Below are 26326 nucleotides of genomic sequence, written 5' to 3'. Positions count from 1 at the left end.
AATGAACAGTTCAGAGCTGCCGTGTTGTTGTTATTGGGGGCTTTCTACACCCAGCTTACCAGTTAGCATTGATTCGCGGACTTGCAGCGGTCTGTTGTTGTCTGGCCAGCTGTTCCTCTCTCGATGCTTCTGCATCCTCCTTTCCAGGAGCTCCTCATCCGTATACTCTGGCACAGCGGCGCTCGTAGATGACTTTATCCCAAGTGACCCCGGGTGTAGAAACTCTCATCCTGTCATCAATAGTAGTTTCATAAAAGGTGTTTCTAGAAACACACTTTCAAGTCAAATTTAAGAGAATCAACTTGTCTTGAGAATAGATTATTTTTGGTACAAAGTTAATCCGAGATAATGTGGTTATTGCTATTCCTCTACACAGTGTCAGCATAACATTTTTTTTACACTTGTTTCCACGTATACGGTAAAGGGGCATCTCACCAAAAGCACTAAAATATGTCTTTCTTTAACTCAATAATTAGGCCTGTTGATTCACTCTGGGTAAACTAATGTATAATTAGTTGCATGGCTTGGTGTTGGAAATAGTTCAGATTTTTAAAAGTAGGTTAAATTTCTCTTTGATCTTGGCTGTGTTCCACCCTGCATCTCACTTCACTTCATTTTATCTGAACATGACTTTCTGACACACTTTATTCGCTGTCATTTCATAGTACACACCAATTAGCACAATTAACCCAGATTTCCAGTGTTCCCTGGCACTGCTTCACTTGTCCCTCCCTACATAACCAACCTCTGCCATTATTTACCCGGTGCTTGTGATAAGATATGAGTAGTCCTAAGTGACTTCATTATGACTACTAGGGCCCAATGGGAGCCCTGCTTGGCCCCTGATGGCATTGTTAACTTCAGCAGTGAAACTGAGTTACCTTGTTTGTGGTGTGCTTTAATTTGTTGCTATCTGTGAAATGCAGTTCTCTGTCTTTGAGACTTCACAACATCAGATGAAAAACATTTGTGAACAAACAGAGAAAACAAGACCTGTGTGTAATTATTGTTGGTTAAATTTCACAGTTGAAGAACGAAGAGACTCATTCCTTTTTCAAGTTTATGCCAATATTCAAGGTGTGCTTTTTCTAACTCAGTTTTCCCAATTTTTCTTCACATAGTTGAAAGAGCTTTGATTGGTGTACACGTAACTTTAAAAATGTAGTTACTTTAAAGGTGACAGTCCTGGTCATTGTAAAAACTATGTACATGTTTATGTTTATGTTATGTTTATGTATTTAGCAGACGCTTTTATCCAAAGCGACTTACAAATGAAGATTTAACAAGCTATATAAAGCTAACAATAAACTACATAGAAGGAACCCACTAGTCTGACTATGTCAAAGGTGACAGAGTAGAGATAGGATGTAGGCATAGAAAGAAGTGCAGAAAGATAAAGTGCAGAGATAGAGGGGGTAGGGAAGTACAAGGTAAGTGCTAGGATAGGAGATGCTCTCTGAAGAGCTGGGTTTTCAAGAGCTTCTTGAAGATAGACAGGGACGCCCCTGTTCTGGTAGCGCTCGGTAGGTCATTCCACCATCGTGGGACGACACATGAAAAGAGTTTGGATTGTCTTAGGCGTGGTGTAGGCACTGCTAGACGACAATCCTGGGACGAACAGAGGGACTGAGTTGTGACATAAGCCTTTGCAAGAGCATTCAAGTAGATGGGAGCCGTTCCATTAAGCACTTTGTAGGCTAACATCAGTGACTTGAATTTGATGCGGGCGGCTAAGGGCAGCCAGTGGAGTTCAATGAACAGAGGGGTGACGTGTGCTCTTTTAGGCTGATTGAAGACCAGACGCGCCGCCGCGTTCTGGATCATTTGTCCTAACCATACTAATTTTCTAAAGCAAGTCAAGTAATTTAGTTTTTTTACCCTAACCAAGTAAGGTTATTGGCAAAACCCAACCAGGAAGTGACAAAGTTTCATGATCATATGTTATGTTTAAATGTAACGAAGTAAACTAGCAACATGGTGTCAATGAGGGTGGTGGTTGCATTGTTCAAAGAATGTATTTCAGCTCTAACCATGATCTCCTGCTAACTCTGACTAACCAGTGTAATTGCCTAAACTGAACCAGAAAAGTTTTTTTAATAAAGTATTGAAGTGCCATTAACTGGAAGTATCTCAAAAGTGAAAAAGCAATTTTATTGTGTTGGTCATGAACTCCTTTTGAACTGGCTTCTTTAGGAAACATTCTTGAATGATGTCTGCTCTAATGTGGAAACATTTTTGTGAGTTGGACTATCCTTCTGCCTCTTGAAGGGATGGTACTTTACAGGATGTCATGATGGGTCGTATTTGAGGGTATGAACGAGGGATCTATATGATAGCTTCTATTGACGTGTAAGGTATTATTTTATCACATAATACCTCTTAACAGCACATTGTGTTACTTTTTATTTATATCATTGTATCACTAACTGCCTAACTGACATATCACGTGTCAGTTTGGGAACATTAGGCACAGATAGGATGATTTTGTGACCGTGCTTATCAAAGTCAAGGATGTTTTCTAAGTCATCCCCTTCATAGGCTAGGAAAGACTCCGTCCTTGTATTTGTATCATGATAATGGAACAGTAATTAGTGAGCAAACATTACAAAATTATCTCACTGTCAATTACACCCCACACACATTGACCTGGCTGTGAAAAAACTTTTAGCTGGCTATCTAATATAAGCAGTTTATGCTGCTTTATGCTGTCCCATTAAAGTTGATCCATTCGAACAACTTTATGCTGATATAAATTATGGTGAAATACATATTATATACAATTTAAATGCATATTGGGGCAAAATGGATCCATCTTCTGTCAGTAAGATCTGGGACGTGCAGGATTGCAAGTGTTTTGGGAATGCTGAGGATACACAGAAACGTTCCTGAAATTTCACAGAAGATCTGTCTCAGTTTTCAATCCAGCTAGTATTGTACTAGTTGCAGGGCTATTGCTATGATGATATATATGATAATATATATGATAATATCAGCAGAGCTTTCCAAAAGAAAAAATGGTATGTTATTGCGTATGTTTATGCTTAATCACATTGTTTTCCTAACCTAGAGCAAGTTTCTTTAACATGATGAAAAAGTACAGTTGTGGACAGGAAAAAAAAAGAGGTGCAAAACAATTGTCTAAAGGTTGGGCAACATGGGTTGCCATGACAGTGAGGATAAAAGTGTACAGCATGTGTTGAAAACTGAGGCTTAGAGCTCTTGACCATTAGGACAATGTGATAAGTTGGGAATGAGAATGTTCGGAAGTTGGCTTAATTGTTAAAGTATTTCCAGTCTTTATGCAGAGATAAGCCACTTGGCTGCTGACTGTAGCTTAAAATTGTGTGAGAATGCTAAAAGATTATTTTCCTAACCATTAGCAAAAGAGAAAATAAGTGTATATCTCAAACTGAGCTTTTTCCTGTTCATTAAGCAAAAGGATCACCATTTCAACCAAAAGCTACTTGTCATACTAGATCAACTGAGACTAAATTGGGTTTTGAAAAAAAGTCCCTTTGGATTGAAGGTTATTGCAGCTCTGCCAGCTATTTGAAGTTACCAGTTTTAGGTCTCAGATTTGAGTTTATTTTCTGTCATTGGTAAGAATCATATAGATGATTCAATTGTAAAGTCTCTTCTTCTGATGAGTGTAAAACTACCTACCGGTGTGTGGGGATTATTAATACAGATATTTGTTTCACATCAACCCTCCCATCTGTTACTCACTCTTTTCAAAACACATTATCATTTTGCACAGCAATGAATAGGCCATTAAGTTGACCTAATGAGAAGTAAACCCATACTGCAGAAAACGGTGAAAAAGAGGTATACTCACTGAGTGAGATTCCACAAATGATTACTGTGACTCAGTAGGGGGCAGGGCTGAAATGCCTCTGCACATTTTTTAATCAATATTTATTTGGATACAATCAACCAGAATGTTTTACTTTCCCAGAGAGTGCTAGATGCACACTTACTGCTTGTCAAAACAGATTTATACAGTCAGATTTTCTCTCATTTTTTTTTTTCAGGGGGGTTTGGACTTTCATGCGGATGACTGAATCTCTTAGTGTTAGGCTGCTGGAGCGCAATGCCCTGTCAGTGTATAATGTGTTGTAATGCAGCCTGAATGCTGATTTGCCACACTGAGCAGCAAATGGACTAGTCCCAATGGCTCCTGATGGTAGTGACTCTTCTTAAGGCCCCGGCTGCTTTGTTTTTAGCCTGTGTTGTTATTTTTGTTTGTTTGCGTCACGTAGGTGTGCTCAGGCTTTTACTGAAAGACGCTGCCCCTAAGTAGCTTCATCTATCTAAAACCACATATGAATTCACAGGCACAAGTTATTTGACAGGGCCCTCACATCTAACCTGTTCAAAGTCAACACTGATGCTCATTTAGTTTATCCATAGTCTGGTGGAGTAAGTTTGTGGGTCTGCTTCACTTTTACTGACTCGAGTAAAAATGAATAAACTCAACAATGGATTTAGTTACATTGTATGTTTTCAGCATGTATCCAACAACTAAACCATTGCTCTCACAAAGGAACATAGAAGTCACCCCGTAATCAATCAGAAAGTGGAAACAAGTTACAGTGTCTCCTCACAGTTCAACCTCTCTAAAGTTTATTACTCTGTTTTTATATGTCCTTGTTTATGACATCAGCCTCCCATTTGCAGTATTGATTTGTCGAATGCATTGCAATCTATTTCTTTATCTGAAATCTGAGACAATAAATGACACAAAGTATTCAGTAAAGCCTAGAATGATGAGATGTCAGTGAAAAGTAGAAATTTTGTATTGATTTTACTCCTGGGTGCCATTTAGTAGTGGTGATGCTGCATGGTATCATCAGAACGGTCCAGTAAATGGTCAGCCAATGATGGCTCCTCGTAAAGCTATGACTACGGATCACTCTTTTATCATATAGTAGATCTTACGTTACATTATTTTAACAACTCTTGTGGTTTAAAAAAACTCTGTTTTAGTTTTGCTATAATTGTTTGAGCAGGCATAAAAAGTTCAGAATGAAGATTTCTCTGTCAAAATGTTCCATATTTTGATGGATTTGAATAGACTATTGCCTGATACCATCTTCATTCTGTGAAGTTCATTCAAGAGACTGGATTAGTTTAATTGATACCTTTATTTCCTTTGGATCAGGATTTATCCTGTTAACCTGCCTTCCACTTCATCCCAATCACTTCATACATTCAGACACTACTTTATGTGTCTGGTCAAGATAAAAACAGAAAATAGACATAGATATGTCCTCGCTGTCTCTATTGCTATAATGACTCCTCTCACCTCCAGAGGACTCAGGACTCTTTTTCATGATAGGCATAAACACGCCACGGCAGAGCTCTTTAGCAGGATCCAGCTTTAGTCAAACCGTCCTTGCAGTCTGTACAGAAATTTTGGTGATGAGGTTTATTTGTTCTGGTGATCTCTTCTAATTTCATGGCTGTGCTGGAGATATTAGAATGACTTGGAATAGAAATTTCCCTTTGACTCATGTAAACTTTTAAATATATAAAAAGGTGATAATTTTGTGTTCACTTTTTTAAATTCTTAGTTGTCCACATAAGAAAGTTAAACATTATTTCTTCTCTTTTCAGTTGTCTGCTTGTTAATGTAATCCACGGTACATCATGATGCTGCAGGTGTGTGTTGTTTGTATATCAGGATGTTTTCCGGTTAGTCGCAGGTTAGTTCATACTTGTTAGACTCGGGTCAAGTCTGACCATGCTCGGGTTAATATTTGCACACAAATTTAAGTTATTTATTATATGGATCCATTTCAAATCAGTGCCAAAATGTTGGCCCTCTAACAGCTGCAGTTGTCCTTTTCAGTTCAACCACACTTATTAAACAGATAAAGTTAATTAGGTTAACTGATACTAATATTATAATGAGTTATGGAGGCCCAATATGACATAAAAGAAAAATAAGAACTAACTGCTGAAAAGAGAGTTAATTTTTTTCAAATGACATTCTAGTAATCAGAGATTGTGGCAATCATTTTGATAAATTATGTGTGTTTGCTCTAAACATAACTAAAACAATAGTACTATCTGTATATAATGCTACATGATGGATGCTGTGGTAATTGTAGAGGATTATATGAATGGAAAACCGAAGGAGCGAAGGATATCCACACAATGCATTGTGCGCCTGTTTATATGTTTATACTGTCACAAGCTAGGTGAGGTTGTCTCCTCATAGAGTTGTGATGGATATTTTCCTGGTGTCTGGGCTGCAACCGGTGACTTGGACTGACAGATTTTTGTCTCTCACACTTATTTATTCTGACATGTCGTACTATGCTCTTCTGGCAGACTGTTTAAGCACTGAAAATGGAAAAAAGAAAATACACAAAAGTAGAAAGCCTCTTGTTGCTCCTGATTTCTCACAAAACAAGCAACACAATTTCTTTATCGTCACACAAAATCAGTCGGATTAAAATAAAAAACGTTTTGAAAATAAAGTAATATTTCATCATCCGCACTTCCATATTTTGACAATTTGACTAAAAGAAAAAATGATCAAATAAAAAGGCACATGCATTAAGCATTTCAAGTGGAAATTCAGCAATGTAATTTTCCTTCAGGGACTACTAGTGTTAATGAATTTAGTTGAATTGAATTGAGTGTGTGTGTAACCATGACCAAATGATTGTTTCTGATATAGTTTCAATCTCTTTGTCAGATTCAATTTGAAGCCAAACGTCTTACAAACATTCTCTCCAGCTTATTGGAGCTTGACAGTGTCTGCTCTTCTCTCCCGTGGGCTGCTCCATCAGCTAATCTGTTTATCTATCTTTCTTTATTTCGTTCTATAGCAGAAATAAAGCACATAAAGCCACAAGGGACAGGTTTGACTTTAAATATAGTACTACGTAAGCAGCTTTTAAATATATAGGAGAGCTGTCAAACAATTTATCCGATTTATCACAGGTCAGCTGTAGATTAATTACAATTAATCACATTCCAAAATGTGACTGAAAAATTCTAAATTTTCTTTATGTTTTCCAAATCTAAATGTTGGTATTAAGATAACAGAAAAATGACATCTACGATATACCTTAATTAGGATTAATTGCATTGTTATTTGCAAAATCCAATAATAAATTCAAAAGTAAAGTAATGCACTTTTATTGGAACTATACTGTCATATGATCGAAGTACTCCGGTGATAAGACAATTTAACGTTGCAGTGCTTACAAATAACCTTGGCTCTGTCAACTGCGCCATCTGGAAGAACTTTGAAATGAAAATGGCCATGTAAAAGTTCCGTAACTTTATCTATGTTTCTTTAGCCCGCTTCAGCCGCTATTTCTTTTCTTTTCTGACTGTTTCCTGTGAGCGTCACAGCAGTAAGCAACATACTAGGCTTGCTCACGATGGACTTTTTCAAAAGTCTGTGAGCAACAGACGTTTACAATCAAAATAATGAAAACTGCGGTAATGGGAGACAATTAATTGTCGGCGATAATGAATTAATTACTTAACGTAAAAAAAAACGTGTTAATGTGCCCAGCCCTAATATATACAGTATATATATATGACATATACACTGCCTGGCCAAAAAAAAAGTCGCCACCTGGAGTTAACTAAGCAAATAGGTAGGAGCCCCCTCTTGGACAATTACTGCATGGGCGATAATCTTTCAGCTGGCAACAAGTTATTTAACCCCAACTGATGCAATGAGTTGCTTCTCATTTCTTAAACAATCATGTCGAAAGACACATCCCGTGGTCGTGGAAAAGATGTTAGTTTGTTTGAAAAGGGTCAAATCATTGGCATGCATCCAGCAGAGAGAACATCTAAGAAAATTACATAAACTACTAAAATTGGGTTAAGAACTGTCCAACACATTATTAAAAACTGGAAGGATAGTGGGGAACCATCATCTTCGAGAGAGAAATGTGGTCAGAAAATTTTTTTTAGTTCAGTTTGCAAAAGAGCATAAAGATTGGACTCTGGAGCAGTGGAAGAAGGTCATGTGGTCTCATGAGTCCTGATTTACTATGTTCCAGAGTAATGGGTGCATCAAGGTACGAAGAGAGGCGGATGAAGTGCTGTACCGGCTGATATTGAGAAGTCCTATCAATGGTTAGAAAAGGCTGGTCTTAAAGACAGCAAAGAGTCACAGAGTCATAATCATGGCAGCTTAAGAACAGGTAGTGAACGCAAGAGCAAAAGAGTCTGAGTTCTACCACACCAGGTAGGACCCCAGGTACAGGCTGTGGAAGAGGCCTTCGAAACAGTCCTGCACAAAGTAGCAGGGTGTAAGACGGAGGCAGGTACAGCAACATCAAGAAGAAAAAACATGAGAAGCTAGAAAAATGCCAACACCATATAAATGTATATGTATATATATACTATATAATATATCTATATATATTAACATGCATATATATATGTGTGTGTGTGTAAATATTCATGTCAATAGTTAAGGATACTCATGAACTTTGATGCTTTCAGATTATGCAGTGAATGGTTTTGACTTTGGCATAGTTTCACCAACACTGGTGGTTCACTGAACAGCTTTTTCCTGAGATTTTTGTTGTTGTTCTTGACTCACAAAATTGACAACAATTTTCCTGAACGCCATGATCGGTTCAGATGTTGACTCAATTGAAATTTGAAAACTGATGAAAAACTATTTTGAAAAGACTAACCAAGATTAAAATCAGCTCAGATTTTGTTGGCTTTTTTGGAAAACTGTTTACATTCTAGACTTAAAAAAACAAATATTTGGCAAAATGTTTCCTCAGAAGACTTGCATACAAGTGCAATTATTTTGGATGCTAAATTATGCAAATTGGGTTTTACTATGAGCTTTGTTACTCACCTCAAGATTCCTTGACAAAGTAAACAGTATAACAAAGTGTGGATGGTTCTTTTCATCCCTCTTCCCTGACATTGTTAAAAGTACAGTTTTCAGTTTGTTTAGTCTGTTTTATACCCACTTTTTGCATTCATCCACACCTTCACACCTCTCAATTTTTTGCCACATCAGTTCAAAATTCTTACCTTGATAAAATGAACGGAACAAGAGGATAGGATTCTTTATTCTTAGCTCGGCACTGAAATGTCCAACCTCTACTTTTCTTTGTGCTGAGGTGACAATGGTCACCCATGGAGCCTTTGAGTCATCCAATTAGGAACATTGTATTTGGAGGAGGTAAGAACCGCGTCTTTGCACCTTCAGTTCCACATCGGTAGTGTTGTCAGAATCCTTTCTCTCTATCTGACAGGGTCCTGGAAAGGTCCTGGAGGGTCCTGGAAGGCAGCTGACTTTGAAGATGCAATGGTGTTTATGTTACTTTTTTGACATGCTACACTTTTCTGTCTATGACTGTTATGTCTTCTTTATTTTCTCTTGATATTACTCTTACTTTAATGAGGAACACAACACCTGAGCATTAAAACCCACTTTCTTTATAGCTTTGTATAACATCCCATTCTTAATCCATAGGGTGTAATATGAGGTCGGCCCACCCTTTGCAGCTATAACACCATTCTTCCAGAAGCACCTTTCCAGAAGCGCCCTGCTCTATCATTTTACGTGGCCTGTCACTTCGTGGCTGAGTTTCTGTCATTCACAATCGCCTCCACTTTGTTATAATACCGCTGACAGTTGACTGTGGAATATTTCGTAGCAAGGAAATTTCATGACTGGACTTGTTGCACAGGTGGTATCACTGGCATGGAAGTGATTGGAACATCTGAATTTAATTGTTTGGATGGGTGAGTGAATTCTTTTGGCAGTATAGTGTATGTATAAACATTCACCAAAATGCATTGTCAAACATTCTTTCTTTGTTTCCCCATGCTTGCACACTAATTGCTTAAATTGCACATTCACTCTGCCATACACTTTTTATATATTTTCTGGCTCTTCTTCCATAATCAGATCACTCCATCTCCTACCAATCTGCAGTACTTAGATTCTTCTTCTCTTTCTTTTCTATTTGTATTGGCTGAGAGAAATGGAAACGTAAAACTATCTAGAGTGAGGTCTCTATGGAAACAATAAAACAGCAGCAGAATACAGAGGAGGCTGAAAGTTCAGCTTGGCAGCAATGACGCACGATGAATTAAAGTTTGAAAGTTCTGCTTACCCACTTCTTCTTACATGTAACAGTCATTTTTATCCAACTAATTCTTACTTCTTTGACTTGATATATCAGAAGTAAACTTTATCCCAACTGTGAAGCAGTGCATCTCCCTACACATTTTGTTTGTCCTGTTTTGCCTGAGACTAGCTTACAATAAGAGCACCAGTTTTAAAAACTTCACACTTTAGACAAAAAACTAAATAACATTCTCTCATAAGTCATTGAATAACAAAATTATTTCTTATTTTGTCTTATAAAGTTAAAACGATTGGTTGTTAAGAATATGATTATTTGGTAAAAATTTCCACCAGAAATTTTGAGCATTTTTGTAAAATCTAAAATATGACCTCTTTGTCAAAATGATTTTTCTCTCCATATTTGCAATATGCATTTAACCTATTTTAGAATATTCTGCAGGTGAACACAATGTTGAACTCATTCGATATTTTTTAATGATTAGTTAATACTATATTTTCACAAGAAAGGTTTGCTGAAGAAAATTTAATACAAAGGAAACTGCCAGCTTTGTGGAAATCGTATGCATGTGTTTGTCTTGGAGAATGTAAGCATATGTTCTAATGACACTATGATGACCCATCATCTACAGCTGGGCAACTATAGCTCAGAAGGAAGAGATATTGTCTGCTAATCGAAAGGCTGGTTGTTGGATCTGGTTGTCTACATATTGAAGTATTCTTTGGCAAAACACTGAACCCCAATGTTGCCTCCAATTCATTTATTGGTGTGTGATAGAGTAAAAGTGCTGCATATCTAGTAACACTGTATAGACTAAAAAGTGCTGTGTCTGTGAATGTAACTTATGTAGTGTAAACTATAAGTGCAGTATATTCACCGTTTTCACTTTGTCTGAAAGCAAACCATAGGGGAAAATAAAAGAAGTTATATTTAGTCGTTCTTCTTTCTTTCCTTGTGCAGCTCTTCTTTATGCCACTATCTTTGGAAATGTAACCACCATCTTCCAGCAGATGTACGCCAACACCAACCGCTACCATGAGATGCTCAACAATGTCAGGGACTTCCTGAAGCTCTACCAGGTTCCAAAAGGCCTGAGTGAACGGGTGATGGACTACATTGTCTCCACATGGTCCATGTCAAAAGGCATTGACACAGAAAAGGTGAGATTGAGAGGCTGTAGTTCAGAAAAGCTTTTTCTATATTTCAAATGGTTTGAAACTAATGTCTTAAAAATCCACTGTGTACAAACTGTGCAGCTTTTTGCCATTCACACTGACTACAGACAGATTAGGTTTTTAATCTGCTTGACTGGGACTTTTTTGTCTTCGTTTTTTTTTTTTATCTGTTGGTGTATTTTTTTCCAACCACTCTCTTCTTCATATTGATCAGCCTACTCTCCATCGATCCAATTTTCTAAGAGCATGTGGAGATAATAATACTCACTCGAAGATACATCAAGTGGCTTGTGCTCATGAGGTATAAATACCTCGCCAAGAAGTAAAATGTTTGTCACAATATGAGCCCTACGTCAATTAAGCCCCTTTACACTCCTAAAAATATCCACCAGCGTCTGGCTTTTAAGTGCAGTGAGAAAATGTTAAATGGTCATTCAGTCCCACTTGAAAAAAACTCTTCTGAAATTGACAGTTTTATACCACTCCAGCTCCAATAACTGTACAATGTGACCATCAGAGAGAACATCAGTTCAGTGTTTTGAATTTGATGCATTCAATGAACAGAGGGTGACGTGTGCTCTTTTCGACTGATCGAAGACCAGACACGCCGCCACGTTCTGGACCATCTGCAGAAGTTTCACAGCACAGGTTGGGAGACCAGTTAGGAGGGCATTGCAGTAGTCAAGGTGGGAGATGACCATAGACTGCTCCAGGAGCTGGGTGGCGTGTTGGGTTAGGTACGGCCTGATCTTTCTTATGCTTAGCAATGCGAAGCAGCAAGATCGAGGGACAAAGGCAACATGATCTTTAAAGGTTAGTTGGTCATCAATTATGACACCCAAGTTTCTAGCTACCTTTGATGGAGCAAGAGATAGGGATTCAGTTTGGATGCAGATGCTGTGGTATAAGGTTGGTTTGGCTGGGAAGTGTGATGGCATAATCAATGCAGAAAAGTATATTTTTAAAAAAGCATTGACATTTTTGTGCAGTACATGCTGCCTTCTTGATGACTTTTTTGAAAAAAAAATTTCAGGGATGCTCATACATGTTCAACAACACAATGCAAAAACAAATTCTGCAGACATTACAAAGGCATGGCTGTATAAAAAGAGGGTATGGGTACTGGACAGGTCTGCCTGTTGTCCTGACCCATCCCCAACAGAGAATGTGTGAAGAATTTTGAAAGGGAAGTTTCAACTCAACTTTTCTGCTTTTTGGTTGGACTTTATCATAGTATATTTAGCTTTTTGTACAATGGCACAGTTGTTATCACTGTCAGTTCACAGCAGAAATAATCTGGTACTGGTAGGCTGAGGCCTTGCTGTGTTGCATACGCTCCCTTTGACTGCATTTCCATGCCTTTAAATGATGACTGTTTTTCCTGTGCTAAATTCTTTTTTTAAAATTTTATTTTCATCAGTCTATTTGTAATTAGTTTGAATAACTTTGAAAACTAACCTGCAACAGATAAATCCAGTACAACAGTCAAGACAGACCTTTTGTCATATTTGCCATCTGTTCTTTGCAAATTATGTCATCACGTTGGTGGCATTGGACTCTGATCTTCAACATGTATGTGGATGATGTGCGTCTGAATGTGATGCATTCAAGATGAGAACCGACATCAACAAGTCTGATGCCATGACTTACAGGATTTTATGCTCCTCATGTTAGCAGTTTCAGTTTTTGTCTTGTTGAAGCACTACAGGATTTTTTAGTAGCCTTTAATGCAACTCCATACCTTTCTCTGTTTTTAAGGTCTTATCCATTTGTCCCAAGGACATGCGGGCTGACATCTGTGTCCACCTCAACAGAAAGGTATGTATCCATTGTTGTCTTTGGCCACAAAACCAAGATCAAACTAACTTCACAAAACTGATTTTAGCTCCCTGGAGTTGGATAGTCATTCACTTACTTTTCTGGATGTCGAGAGTTGCAGTCCGTTGATGGTGTCACTACATAATCAAATGAAGCTATGAATGAACTCAAGTGTGGAATTTAATACAAACTTAAGATTTTAAATCTGCAACATTCTTTTGTGGGGATGGTCAGTGTGGAAATACCAGATGGGGGATCTCTACATCAAAGAAGAGAAATTTACAACAACCTTTGCCCACGAAAGCATTTTGGGGGGAGTTTTCTCAGCGCCTCTTTCCACAGACCTGTGCCATAAATTTAGGTAAATGCATTAATAGCTTAGTGCTAACGAAGCTGAACGAACAACGGACCCTCTCAAGAGAGTATTGGGGAAAACCAGAACAGGACCCTTCCGACCCTATATGGTTCAAAGTAAACAATGGTTTGCCCTGACTCTGACTCAAGCCAGAGACAGTCGCAGCATGGACCTCTCAAAAGGATCTCACCCAGAATCACTTTTTAGCTGAATCTTGAAACTGTATTAAATGTGCTTTGTATCTTTGTACAAGTTCTTTCATGTTCTCAGTGATATCACAAGCTGCATTTTAATACCTTTTTCATGATCGTACGTGGAACGATACGGAAGATGTTATTATTTTGGAAAATTACTAATCAGCTTATGGAGCCATATTGCCCCCGAGTGGTTCATAGTACTGAATAGTCAAACCCAAAACTAAGTCAACAACTTGCATATGACATGTGGCATTTATATGAAATAATGCAACTATTAACCAATGCTTCAGCTGTTTCTTATTGTATTCAGGAAAATAACATTGGTTGGTTCGTTATTCATACTTCATAATTCTATTCTATTTTGAGACTCATAACCATCATGTTATGTTATGTTGTTTTTGCTGTCTTTATATCCTAAGTTTATGCTATATCTTTACCCTTTATGTCTTAACAAGTTATGGTGTTTTAGAATCCTCTGAACAAATGTTTATGAGACGGAGGAATGCAGGAGTCGATTTCCTTTGAGGCACCCTCCTTGCAGGTCGCCTTACAAAATACGCCCAGGCAGACGTCACAACAGTTTCAGGCATACCATAGGCTGAAAGTGTAGCGTAGGCCTACGTCATGCCCCGCCTCTGCGAATCAAACTCTGGAAACTGCGAGGAAAAGTCAGTTATTGAATAGAATATTGACGGAATTTTGAAAGAGAATATTGAAGGTCCAGATCAGTAGAGAAGATGAAGAGCAGAGAGTTCTAATTGATGGAATGAGAGTCTGGCTGAGAGTCTTTGGAAATGGCAGAAGAAGAAGAAGAGATGGAAGAAAAAGGTCTGAACAAAGACAGAAAGGGAAGAATGTAGTAGAAAGATACATTTTGCGTTTTTGTTCGTCCGTCATCCTGTCTCCTCTATAGCACATTTTAAACTCTGCTGCTGTATGCCTCCTCACCTAATTTTGATCACCAAAAGGAGCCAGCGTTGTTGTCAAAGATTGTTGTCAATCTTTGGTGAATTTAAGTTCACCTCATCAGAGTTGGTCTGCAACCAAAACCAACTCGACCCTTGGACAGTTTTATCATTATTTGCGGTGAATTCCGACACACCACCCCGTTCGTCTTCCGAGCTACCAGAAGGAAGCCATTCTCCGGCGCAGGAAAGCGACCGGTCCAGTCCCTGAAAGTCAACCACAACAAAGGCCACAAGACGCGGAACCGAGAGAGACCCAGTGGGACCCACTGGCGATTACCTGTGATTCGGAACTGACCTAACCGTAAGATCTGCCCTGTTCTTACATTTCAGACGGTATGCCGTGGGTGTCGAGAGAATTCGCTGTTAAAATGATAAATGAACCCAAGTTATTAGTCTTTAAATTCAAATAGTAACAAAATGCGACTATTTCAATGATTCCGGTACCCATCCATCCCCTCCCCTTAGTGTTTCTTATATAATCATTCATATTCAAAGCATTTCTCCTGTTGTCTTAAGGTTCATGTCTTTGGTCATATCATTTTAATAAATGGTGCATATTTATACATATATAAAATCAACCGGTTTTTGTGTAGGTGTTCTTTACGTATGTGTGAGTCCAACAAAACGAGAATTCACGAGCAGCGACTATATGAGACTGGAATTTATTAATTATTAAGTAATAATTGATTATTAATTTAACATACCAGAAACGTAAGATTCTGTCTTTTTTCCTTCGATTGAATGTGGTGCCCTAAAACGAGGTTAAATAAGGCTTATTCAGATAGTGAGAACTTTCGGATAAATCCTTATATCTTATCACATCACGCTACGTGTGTCCGCTATAAATATATATTGTTGGTGCCTTGTGTGCCGGTGATATATAATTTGGCTACAATAGTCTATCTTGTTGGCAAAAAGAAGACCCATCAGCAGGGCGATGGCCTGCAGAATGTCCGTCACAGCAGGCAGGACCAGTTGTCTATCAAGAACCATTGATCTTTCACTATCACAACACCAACTTTCAGCCCCCAAGTGAACGTGGCTTCCTCGGCACTGGTCTATACAAGATAAAAAGTAAAATACACATTATGACCATCTGTATGTATATAAATGTAACAGATAATGAAGTTTTTGATACAATTTTGTCAAATTTTAATTGTCTTCTTATAGAATCCAAAGAACTGACAGAAATTTGATTTGATAACCGACTTTTAACTTTAAAATAATTCCTGTGGTCTGTGTATTGGTGTAATTACACCTTTATTATTAAAAATCTGCTTAAGTTTTTTATCTGTGCCAGACATGTTCACACCTGAGGTGACTTTGGAGAGAATCGACTCCCTTTTAACACGAAGAAACCTCTGGCAGAACCAGACTCAGGAAGGGTGGCCATCTGCCTCAACCAGCTGGGGTTTGACCGGACAGAAAAGAGGGGACAACAAACACCATAACACCATTCAAAGGATACTTGTTAATGACAACAATTATGCCAAAGTACATAATGTCATATGAGAAATTAAACGGTCAAAAAAGAGAGCAAAGTGAGGCAATGTGACATGAGAGGCCCCCCAGCAGTCCAGGCCTATAGCAGCTTAATTATGGGATGTTTCAGGGTCACCTGAGCCAGAGAGGGGCCTGATAACTGAAGGCTCTACCTCCCATTCTACTTTTAGAAACTCTGGGAACCACTAGTAAACCTACAGTTTGGGAGCAAAGTGGTTTGTTGGGAAATTATCTAACAATGGGGATCTTTAAGATGTGCTGGAGCTTGGTCATTAACAGCTTTATATGTGAGAAAGTATCACAATATTTCTTAATGATCTTACCTTGTTTGTTGGTGTTGGTTGTGTGTTTCTTAATTCTCTCAAGTCCTGTGTTGGACATTTCCACTTGCAAGGTGATTTTGGGACTGGCTACATGAAACAAAGATTACTAGTACTGCAAACATACTGTGCAAGACATGAGTAACAGCTAGCTTAGTCTGGGACAGGCTGGAACTTGTCACACTGTTAACTTGGACAGTGCTGATTATATCAAGTGAATTTGTTATCAAATATGCAAAGACACTACAGATTCAGACACTATTCCTGACAATGAATGGTTAGTCTTTTCTAAGTGATTTATTGCATATACAGCACTTTGCACAAGTCTTGAACAAACCTATTTATTTACATATTGTCAGGAAAAAGTGGAAAAAATTTCAGCAATTTCTTGAAACATAGAATATATGAAACATATGAAAATAGAGCATATAAGGCAAAAAGGTTGTAATACTCTAACAAGCTTGAGAGTCAATATTTGGTATGACCGCCTTTATTATTAAACACAGGCTGAACCCACATTGACAAGCTTTCTTGTAATTTCTTGAAATAGTCTTCAGAAATGGTTCTCCTGACTTCTTAATGGAAATTCCAAAGCTCCTCTTTGGATGTTGGCTGCTTTTTCTTCTGTTCTCCTTTGAGATGATCCCACACTGCTTCAGTGATGTTTAGGTCCGGGCTCTGGGGAGGATTCATCACTCCGTAAGACCTATTGCCACTGATTTTCAGTTCTCTTCTTGCGTCGTTTGGCATACCTCAGTTATGTTCGCTTTGTCATTATAAGAGATGCAGTCCTATAACGGGATCAGAGTTTTGCATTTTGAGAGACAAAGTTGGCCCTGCAGAGACTTCTTGTACTCTTATTACTGTCTCTTAAAGAGAGATGCATTAACATATTGAAATTATGATAACATAATAACCTCATACGTGAGCACACATGAATGATGAGTTGCTTGAACTTTTCAAATTAAAAACAACGCTTAGTTGACTGCTGTTGATAGTAAAAAGAAAATGGTTGCAGCTGCCCATCTGGTGCACAATCTCATCAACATCAACAAGTTCAAAGTGAGTGTTTGCTGACAGCAAATAATGAGAAGGAAAGATAATTACAATTAAGAATGATACTGTCAAAATGATATAGCCTGTGTATTGTCACAGCGGGGGAATTGACTTGACACGACTTGACTTGACTTGACTTGACTTGACTTGACTTGACTTGACTTGACACGACTTGACTTGACTTGACTTGACCTGACTTGACACGACTTGACTTGACAATGAAGGTGAACATGAACCATTAACAAAACAAACATGAATGACGGTGAGGATTTTGAAGTGAACATGAGGGAACCTGGAAACTAAATACTGTGGGGAGGTGATTGGTGATGGAGTGCAGCTGAGAATAAAACAGGTGACATGGATGAACCTAATGCTGGGGCAAGAGTGACTGGAGAAAAACAATGGTAGAACTAATGACTTAATATAAACCTAAAATATGATAAACCTAACGTGTCCGTCCCCCCCACCACATCCCAAAGCCTGGGTGGCGGATGGCCAGCGACGAGAGAGCCAGCCCGACGGACGGCCAGACATCTGGCAACGTGGGACCAACGTGGGACTGGAGGCGGTCTGGTGGCTGACCAGACGACCAGTGATGAAGGAGCCGGCCCAGCAGACGGCCAGACATCCGACGACGTGGGACCAGGGACTGGAGACTTTGACGACTGTAGCCCTGGAGACTGTGACGACTGTGGCCCTGAAGACTTTGATGACTGTAGCCCTGGAGACTGTGACGACTGTGGCCCTGAAGACTTTGATGACTGTAGCCCTGGAGACTGTGACGACTGTGGAAAGGAATGACTCCCTTTTAACAGGAAGGAACCTCTGGCAGAACCAGACTCAGGAAGGGTGACCATCCGCCTCGACCAGCTGGGGTTTGAGAAGACAGAAAAGAGGGAAAAGAGGGGGGAAAAAACACCATAACGCCATTCAAAGGATATCTGTTGGAAGTTAATAACCACAATAATGTCACATGTACATAAAATCAATTGAGAAATTAAACAAAGGGAAAAAGAGATCAAAGTGAGGAAAGGTGTGACAGATGAGGTCCCCAGCAGTCTAAGCCCATAGCAGCTTAACTATGGGATGTTTCAGGATTACCCTAACTATAAGCTTTATCAAAAAAGAAAGTTTTAGGCCTAATCTTAAAAGTGGAAAGGGTGTCTGCTTCCCGGACATTTACTGGCAGCTTATTCCACAAGAGAGGGGCCTGATAACTGAAGGCTCTACCTCCCATTCTACTTTTAGAAACTCTGGGAACAACAAGTAAACCTGCAGTTTGGGAGCGAAGTGCTCTGTTAGGAAAATACCTTACAATGAGATCTTTAAGATATGATGGAGCTCGGTCATTAAGAGCTTTCACAGGCATTTACAACATAAATAATTCCAATTCTATTCAGTGCAGTCCAACTCAGTATGATAGTTCTTATAAAATGGGAAAAAAATAGATAAATAATGACAGCAATAATGGCATCTGCATGGTTAATGGTCATTACATCATGGGAGGTTTCTAAGCATATTAGACAATATGCATGATTTTAAACGCACATGTGAGGAATAACATGACACATAGATTTTCTCTTGAGGACTCCAGTTGATTGACTGGTAAACTGAAATGAAAACAATCATTGAAAGGCAGCAAACTAAATTAAGACTTCCCCTGCTGCTCTGATTAATGATCTGTCCATGTGGAAATTGTATCATCCTGCACATGTAAATGAATAAAAATTTTCCGAGACAAAATCTAGACATTTGTCTAGTTTGAAAAAAACTTCCAAAGATGTTCTGTTCAAGTTCTGACCTCCTATTAATCTTCTGGTTGTGTTCTAATCATTGTTTCACACTGATCACTGATTATTTTGTAGAACAAATTGTTTTTTCATTATTTCAGTGCTTTAACCTTTTAATGGTAATTAATCATTGCTAACTTATGTTAATGTTTTCCGTAATATTTACGCATTCCTTGTCTCTCTTTCCACAGAGAAACAAATATCTTAAACTACTGTGTACAAATTTTGCTACACTGTTTTTATTCAGGAAACAACATTACTTTACAGAATAATTTCTAACTGTTTGATCTTATCTCTCTAAACTAAGGTGTTCAACGAACATCCAGCTTTCAGATTAGCCAGTGATGGCTGCCTACGGTCCCTAGCTGTGGAGTTCCAGACCATCCACTGTGCCCCGGGAGACCTGATCTTCCATGCCGGTGAGAGTGTTGACACCCTCTGCTTCGTTGTGTCGGGTTCACTGGAGGTCATTCAGGACGATGAAGTAATCGCCATTTTAGGTATGTAGTTACATAATTGGAGGAAGTGTTGGGTTGTGTTGTGCGATTGTGAATGATTCACTATGACACCATGAGTGTGAATGGTTATTTAGATGATTTGTTTCTATTATGGCCCTGTGTTGGCATGGTGACAAGTCAAGGGTGTACCCTACCTCTTTAATTCAATTCAGTTTTTTTTTATATAGCGCCAAATCATAACGAATGTCATCTCAAGGCACTTCAATAATACAGTCCAATTCAGGCCAATTAGAGTCCAATTCATTGTAATCATAATCCAATCAAATCAAATTAATTAGATTAAAGGTTAGTCCAATTCATACATACAGAGCCAATTCAAAAACAATTTCCTAGCTAAGGAAACCAACAGATTGCACTGAAACTTGTCCTCAGTCCAATCCCCCGTCCTGAGCATGCCTGTGACTTTGGAGAGAATCGACTCCCTTTTAACACGAAGAAACCTCTGGCAGAACCAGACTCAGGAAGGGTGGCCATCTGCCTCAACCAGCTGGGGTTTGACCGGACAGAAAAGAGGGGACAACAAACACCATAACACCATTCAAAGGATACTTGTTGGAACAGGGAAACACAAGTTAATGACAACAATTATGCCAAATGTACATAATGTCATATGAGAAATTAAATGGTCAAAAAAGAGAGCAAAGTGAGGCAATGTGACATGAGAGGCCCACCAGCAGTCCAGGCCTATAGCAGCTTAATTATGGGATGTTTCAGGGTCACCTGAGCCAGAGAGGGGCCTGATAACTGAAGGCTCTACCTCCCATTCTACTTTTAGAAACTCTGGGAACCACTAGTAAACCTACAGTTTGGGAGCAAAGTGGTCTGTTGGGAAATTATCTAACAATGGGGATCTTTAAGATGTGCTGGAGCTTGGTCATTAAGAGCTTTATATGTGAGAAGAAGAATCTTAAATTCTATTTTGAATTTAACAGGGAGCCAATGAAGAGAAGCTAAAACTGGAGAAACATGATCTCTCCTGTTAGTTCTCATCAGAAATCTGCCTGTAGCATTTTGGATCAGCTGGAGGCTTTTCAGAGAATTTGTTGGACAGCCCAATAATAAAGAATTATAGTAGTCCAATCTTGAAGTAACAAATGTATGGACTAGTTTTTCTGCATCACTCTGAGATAGAATGTTCCTGATTTTAGCAATATTACAAAGGTGAAAGAAGGCAGTCCTGAAAACCTGTTTTATATGTGTGTCCAATCAATTTTTTTGAATTTCCTCCACTGGGTTATGAATAAAGTATTTTTCTATTCTATTCTATTCTGGTCAAAAATTACTTCAAGGTTCCTTACTGTAGTACTAGAAGCCAAGGAAATACCATCCAAAGTAACTATATAGCTAGAGAGTTTCTCCCTGAAGTGCTCAGGTCCAAAGATAATGACTTCAGTTTTGTCTGAATTTAGAATCGGTTCAAGTACTCCCTGTGGAACTCCATGACTTACTCTGGTGTGCGAGGAAGATTCTTCATTTACAAGAACAAACTAGAATCTATCAGATTATGACTTAAACCAGCCTAATGCAGTTCCTTTAATCTCAATAACATGTTGAAGTCTCTGAAATAGAATGCTATGATCAATTGTATCAAATGCAGCACTGAGATCCAACAGGACAAGCACAGACACAAGTCTGCTATCTAAGGCTAAGAAGAGAACGTTGGTAACTTGCTCTTTCCTGAAAATAGCTAGGATAGACTTCGGCCCCCTAGCAATCTTGAATGCTATAAAGTAGGTATGGAAAATGAATGATTAATTATCTGCAGGGAGTGTGGATTCAATGTAGTTTCTGAAAGTATAAATCTAGTCTCTGTTATTTATTATTGTACAGTATTAAAGCATCTATAGAGAAAAGTAGGGGCTCATATTAAAAGAAGAAAAAGATTCAATAAAAATTCTCCCAAGGTTAATGGTTAATAGGTGCCAAACCATGCCAAAGTAAATGCCAAGTGACTCAATAATCTATATTGGGATCAGTCTCAAAAATCCTAATATGCATGCATAATATGCATATTTTGGCAGCCTACGAGGTTTGACCAGCTAAAATAGATAGAAGAAAAAAAAGAATTACATGACTCGATTAGATGAAATGCTATAAGAACGTCATCATTTTACAAAATCATGAATGCATGCATATTTTACCTTCTGAATGAACTTCATAAGCCAAGACAACATCATGAAACCACTCAATCATTCAACATAATTTCATTGTTCCGAGTGTTAGCACACACTTGCAAGATGGAAGCTGGAAGATGTAAGCTCACAATATTTCTTAATGATCTTACCTTGTTTGTTGGTGTTGGTTGTGTGTTTCTTAATTCTCTCAAGTCCTGTGTTGGACATTTCCACTTGCAAGGTGATTTTGGGACTGGCTACATGAAACAAAGATTACTAGTACTGCAAACATACTGTGCAAGACATGAGTAACAGCTAGCTTAGTCTGGGACAGGCTGGAACTTGTCACACTGTTAACTTGGACAGTGCTGATTATATCAAGTGAATTTGTTATCAAATATGCAAAGACACTACAGATTCAGACACTATTCCTGACAATGAATGGTTAGTCTTTTCTAAGTGATTTATTGCATATACAGCACTTTGCACAAGTCTTGAACAAACCTATTTATTTACATATTGTCAGGAAAAAGTGGAAAAAATTTCAGCAATTTCTTGAAACATAGAATATATGAAACATATGAAAATAGAGCATATAAGGCAAAAAGGTTGTAATACTCTAACAAGCTTGAGAGTCAATATTTGGTATGACCGCCTTTATTATTAAACACAGGCTGAACCCACATTGACAAGCTTTCTTGTAATTTCTTGAAATAGTCTTCAGAAATGGTTCTCCTGACTTCTTAATGGACATTCCAAAGCTCCTCTTTGGATGTTGGCTGCTTTTTCTTCTGTTGTCCTTTGAGATGATCCCACACTGCTTCAGTGATGTTTAGGTCCGGGCTCTGGGGAGGATTCATCACTCCGTAAGACCTATTGCCACTGATTTTCAGTTCTCTTCTTGCGTCGTTTGGCATACCTCAGTTATGTTCGCTTTGTCATTATAAGAGATGCAGTCCTATAACGGGATCAGAGTTTTGCATTTTGAGAGACAAAGTTGGCCCTGCAGAGACTTCTTGTACTCTTCTTACTGTCTCTTAAAGAGAGATGCATTAACATATTGAAATTATGATAACATAATAACCTCATACGTGAGCACACTTGAATGATGAGTTGCTTGAACTTTTCAAATTAAAAACAACGCTGAGTTGACTGCTGTTGATAGTAAAAAGGAAATGGTTGCAGCTGCCCATCTGGTGCACAATCTCATCAACATCAACAAGTTCAAAGTGAGTGTTTGCTGACAGCAAATAATGAGAAGGAAAGATAATTACAATTAAGAATGATACTGTCAAAATGATATAGCCTGTGTATTGTCACAGCGGGTGAATTGACTTGACACGACTTGACTTGACTTGACTTGACTTGACACGACTTGACTTGACTTGACCTGACTTGACACGACTTGACAATGAAGGTGAACATGAACCATTAACAAAACAAACATTAATGACGGTGAGGATTTTGAAGTGAACATGAGGGAACCTGGAAACTAAATACTGTGGGGAGGTGATTGGTGATGGAGTGCAGCTGAGAATAAAACAGGTGACATGGATGAACCTAATGCTGGGGCAAGAGTGACTGGAGAAAAACAATGTTAGAACTAATGACTTAATATAAACCTAAAATATGAAAAACCTAATGTGTCCGTCCCCCCCACCACATCCCAAAGCCTGGGTGGCGGATGGCCAGCGACGAGAGAGCCAGCCCGACGGACGGCCAGACATCTGGCAACGTGGGACCAACGTGGGACTGGAGGCGGTCTGGTGGCTGACCAGACGACCAGTGATGAAGGAGCCGGCCCAGCAGACGGCCAGACATCCGACGACGTGGGACCAGGGACTGGAGACTTTGACGACTGTAGCCCTGGAGACTGTGACGACTGTGGCCCTGAAGACTTTGATGACTGTAGCCCTGGAGACTGTGACGACTGTGGCCCTGAAGACTTTGATGACTGTAGCCCTGGAGACTGTGACGACTGTGGCACCGGCGGCGATCAGGCGGCCAGACCATGAGGGTGCAGGTGTCGGAGACGGTCTGATGGAAGGCCAGAACTACGGCGACAAGGGACTTGGAAACCACGATAGTCTGGCGGTCAGGCTTCCAGCGACGAAGTGATGGGCCCTCCTGGGTCCCCTCTGGAACAGGGACTGGCCTGACTGGAGGCACGAGGGAAGAAGCGGCCCCGTCAGCCACCCGTGCAGACCTCCGCCCAAAGATTTCCTCCGGGGCTGCACGGTTGACCCTCTGGGCCTCCTCCCAGATGTGTGAGATATCTATGACTAACAGATGAACAGGCTTCTCATAAAAAAAGACAAGCAGTTCATTTGATACCTTTAGTCTTTTCAGTGGGTTAGTTTTTCTCTCCTTGAAGGTCCAAAGTGCAGAAACTCCTTTAAATCTGCCGGGTCCAGTCTGGCAAAATCTTTCTGTCACAGCGGGTGAATTGACTTGACACGACTTGACTTGACATGAGTGGTAGAACTAATGACTTAATATAAACCTAAAACATGAAAAACCTAAAGCCATAACAGAAAAATAAAAAACACAAGACATGACATGTATAAGGTTTAAACATTTTTGCCACCAGTTGTCAAGCTAGAAGGAGTGAGAAGAGTTGGAATAAATTGTATAAGTTTTAGAAGAGGGTGAAGAAAGCTTGATAAGATTTCAATGTCTTTTTGTGTGTGTACATTGTGTATTTAGCATAAAAAAAGAGTCCTTACTCTAAAAAATTCTTTCCTCTTTGAAGTTTTTTTCCTTTGCGATCGCTCAGCCAGATTCCTTTTTCTCTCATTGAAGAAGGAAAACTGTGCCAGTGCAAGACCTCATGTTGAGAAATAGTTGAGAAACCAGGAGAGGGAGAAAGAAAGCAAGTATTATAATAACTATGTGAAGTAAAACAACACTGAGAGTGTAGAGGGACAACAGCAGGATAGGGGAAGGGAGTTGCATTTTTCTGAATGTAACAAAATTAAGCTCATGGAAGAGAATCTTCCACAATTAAATATTCTGTAGTAAAGTTTATTGTAAAAGATTGTCAAGAGTAAAAGAAAAATTACTTGAAAGCATAGATGAATGCAGAGAAAGTTAAGGTGTTGATGGTTTCAGCAATAGAAAAGAGTGAGAGAGTTGGCCATCTGGACAGAATCATGGAGACAAAACAATGAAAGTAAAGATAATTTCAAAACACATTAACCACTCACCACAACACATATAGCATAAGAAAATCAGAAGAGAAAAGGGGGATAGACAACAAGCTCCTGAACTTAGCTACTTTGTCATACATGAAAAGCACTTCAGAGAGATGAACTTTTGAAGATGCAGGGAATTTAAGAAGACCCTCAGAATATAGTGGAATATTAATGGAATTCCATTAGATCATAAGGGCTAGCCTGGCTCTTCCAAATATGTGGGTTTCTACCATATCCCTAGGAACAAAGACTATTCACTAAAAATTCTTATTCATTAGATTAGATGCCTGTCCCACAGTGTGTCTTGCAGTAAACTTTTAAGATGGCTAAAACCACACTGTATGGCTGCTTTAATGTGAGGTCCATAGCCAGGCAGTAGAATAAGGTTTTTTGTAAGTGAGGGTCAGTCACATGAGCATGAAATGAATATAATCCTAAAAACATTAAAAAGCCTCAAGATAAAACGAAAAGCAAGCTGTTTGCATTTGGACACCTAAATACACGGAATCAACAGTAAATCAACAAAGGCAAGTTTAGATTAGCAAGCACATAAGCATTAGCAACATACAGTAAATGCACTACAACAACAAAAAGAACAATAAACTGTGAGAGTCAATAACTGCCTCCTCACCCCATCATCCAGCAGCCTTAATGTAGTTATCTATCCAGAAATGTAGTATGAATCCAGAAACCTTCACTATTGCAAAAGCTGAAGCTGCATTAAGACCAGCTGTAGCTCAATAGGAGCTAAACGGCTTTCCTCCTTTATCATTAGAAGAATGGCCTGAGGCCCAGCTTTTAAATGTACAAAGAGGAGAGCTGGGAGTCAAATACTTTCATAGAACAAATGAATAAAATAAGATAAAATTATCATTGTTTACCGTTTCATCCATCTTCAGCAAATGAAGCAAGTTGATGAAAATCAAAGAGAAAGTGTAAACCTTGGAAATATTAAAGTAACCATGTAAAGACATTTTGATTATGATCTTGTGTCGGAAAAAAAGAAGAAGAAATATAAGATCAAATTTCCGTGTCTAAAACACTTATTATAGCATATAGCAATGATAATTTTAACCCCACCATGGAAAAGAAAAAATACAATGAAGTATCCTCAAAGTCTTTTTTTACACTGCACAGGAAGTTGGTTACCTTAACTTTGACTTAAACCTGCCTAATGGGGCTCTTTTAGTAACAACATACTTGAGTCTCTTTAATAGA

General features: G+C 38.8%; 1 protein-coding gene across 1 annotated transcript in view; it reads left to right on the top strand.

Moving 5' to 3' along the window:
* kcnh5b (potassium voltage-gated channel, subfamily H (eag-related), member 5b) overlaps positions 1 to 26326 on the top strand; it is a 158130-nt gene that overhangs the window by 88727 nt on the left and 43077 nt on the right. Inside the window, exons 9-11 of the mRNA XM_072364748.1 lie at positions 11061 to 11260; positions 13034 to 13093; positions 19590 to 19782. Of these exons, the coding sequence (XP_072220849.1) occupies positions 11061 to 11260; positions 13034 to 13093; positions 19590 to 19782 (453 nt within the window). The remainder of the gene's footprint in view (positions 1 to 11060; positions 11261 to 13033; positions 13094 to 19589; positions 19783 to 26326) is intronic.

The sequence above is a fragment of the Leuresthes tenuis genome, unplaced genomic scaffold (assembly GCF_036924035.1).
Source record: "Leuresthes tenuis unplaced genomic scaffold, fLeuTen1.0.hap1 SCAF_15, whole genome shotgun sequence".
Lineage (NCBI taxonomy): Eukaryota > Metazoa > Chordata > Actinopteri > Atheriniformes > Atherinopsidae > Leuresthes > Leuresthes tenuis.
This window is presented reverse-complemented; position numbering and strand designations above follow the sequence as displayed.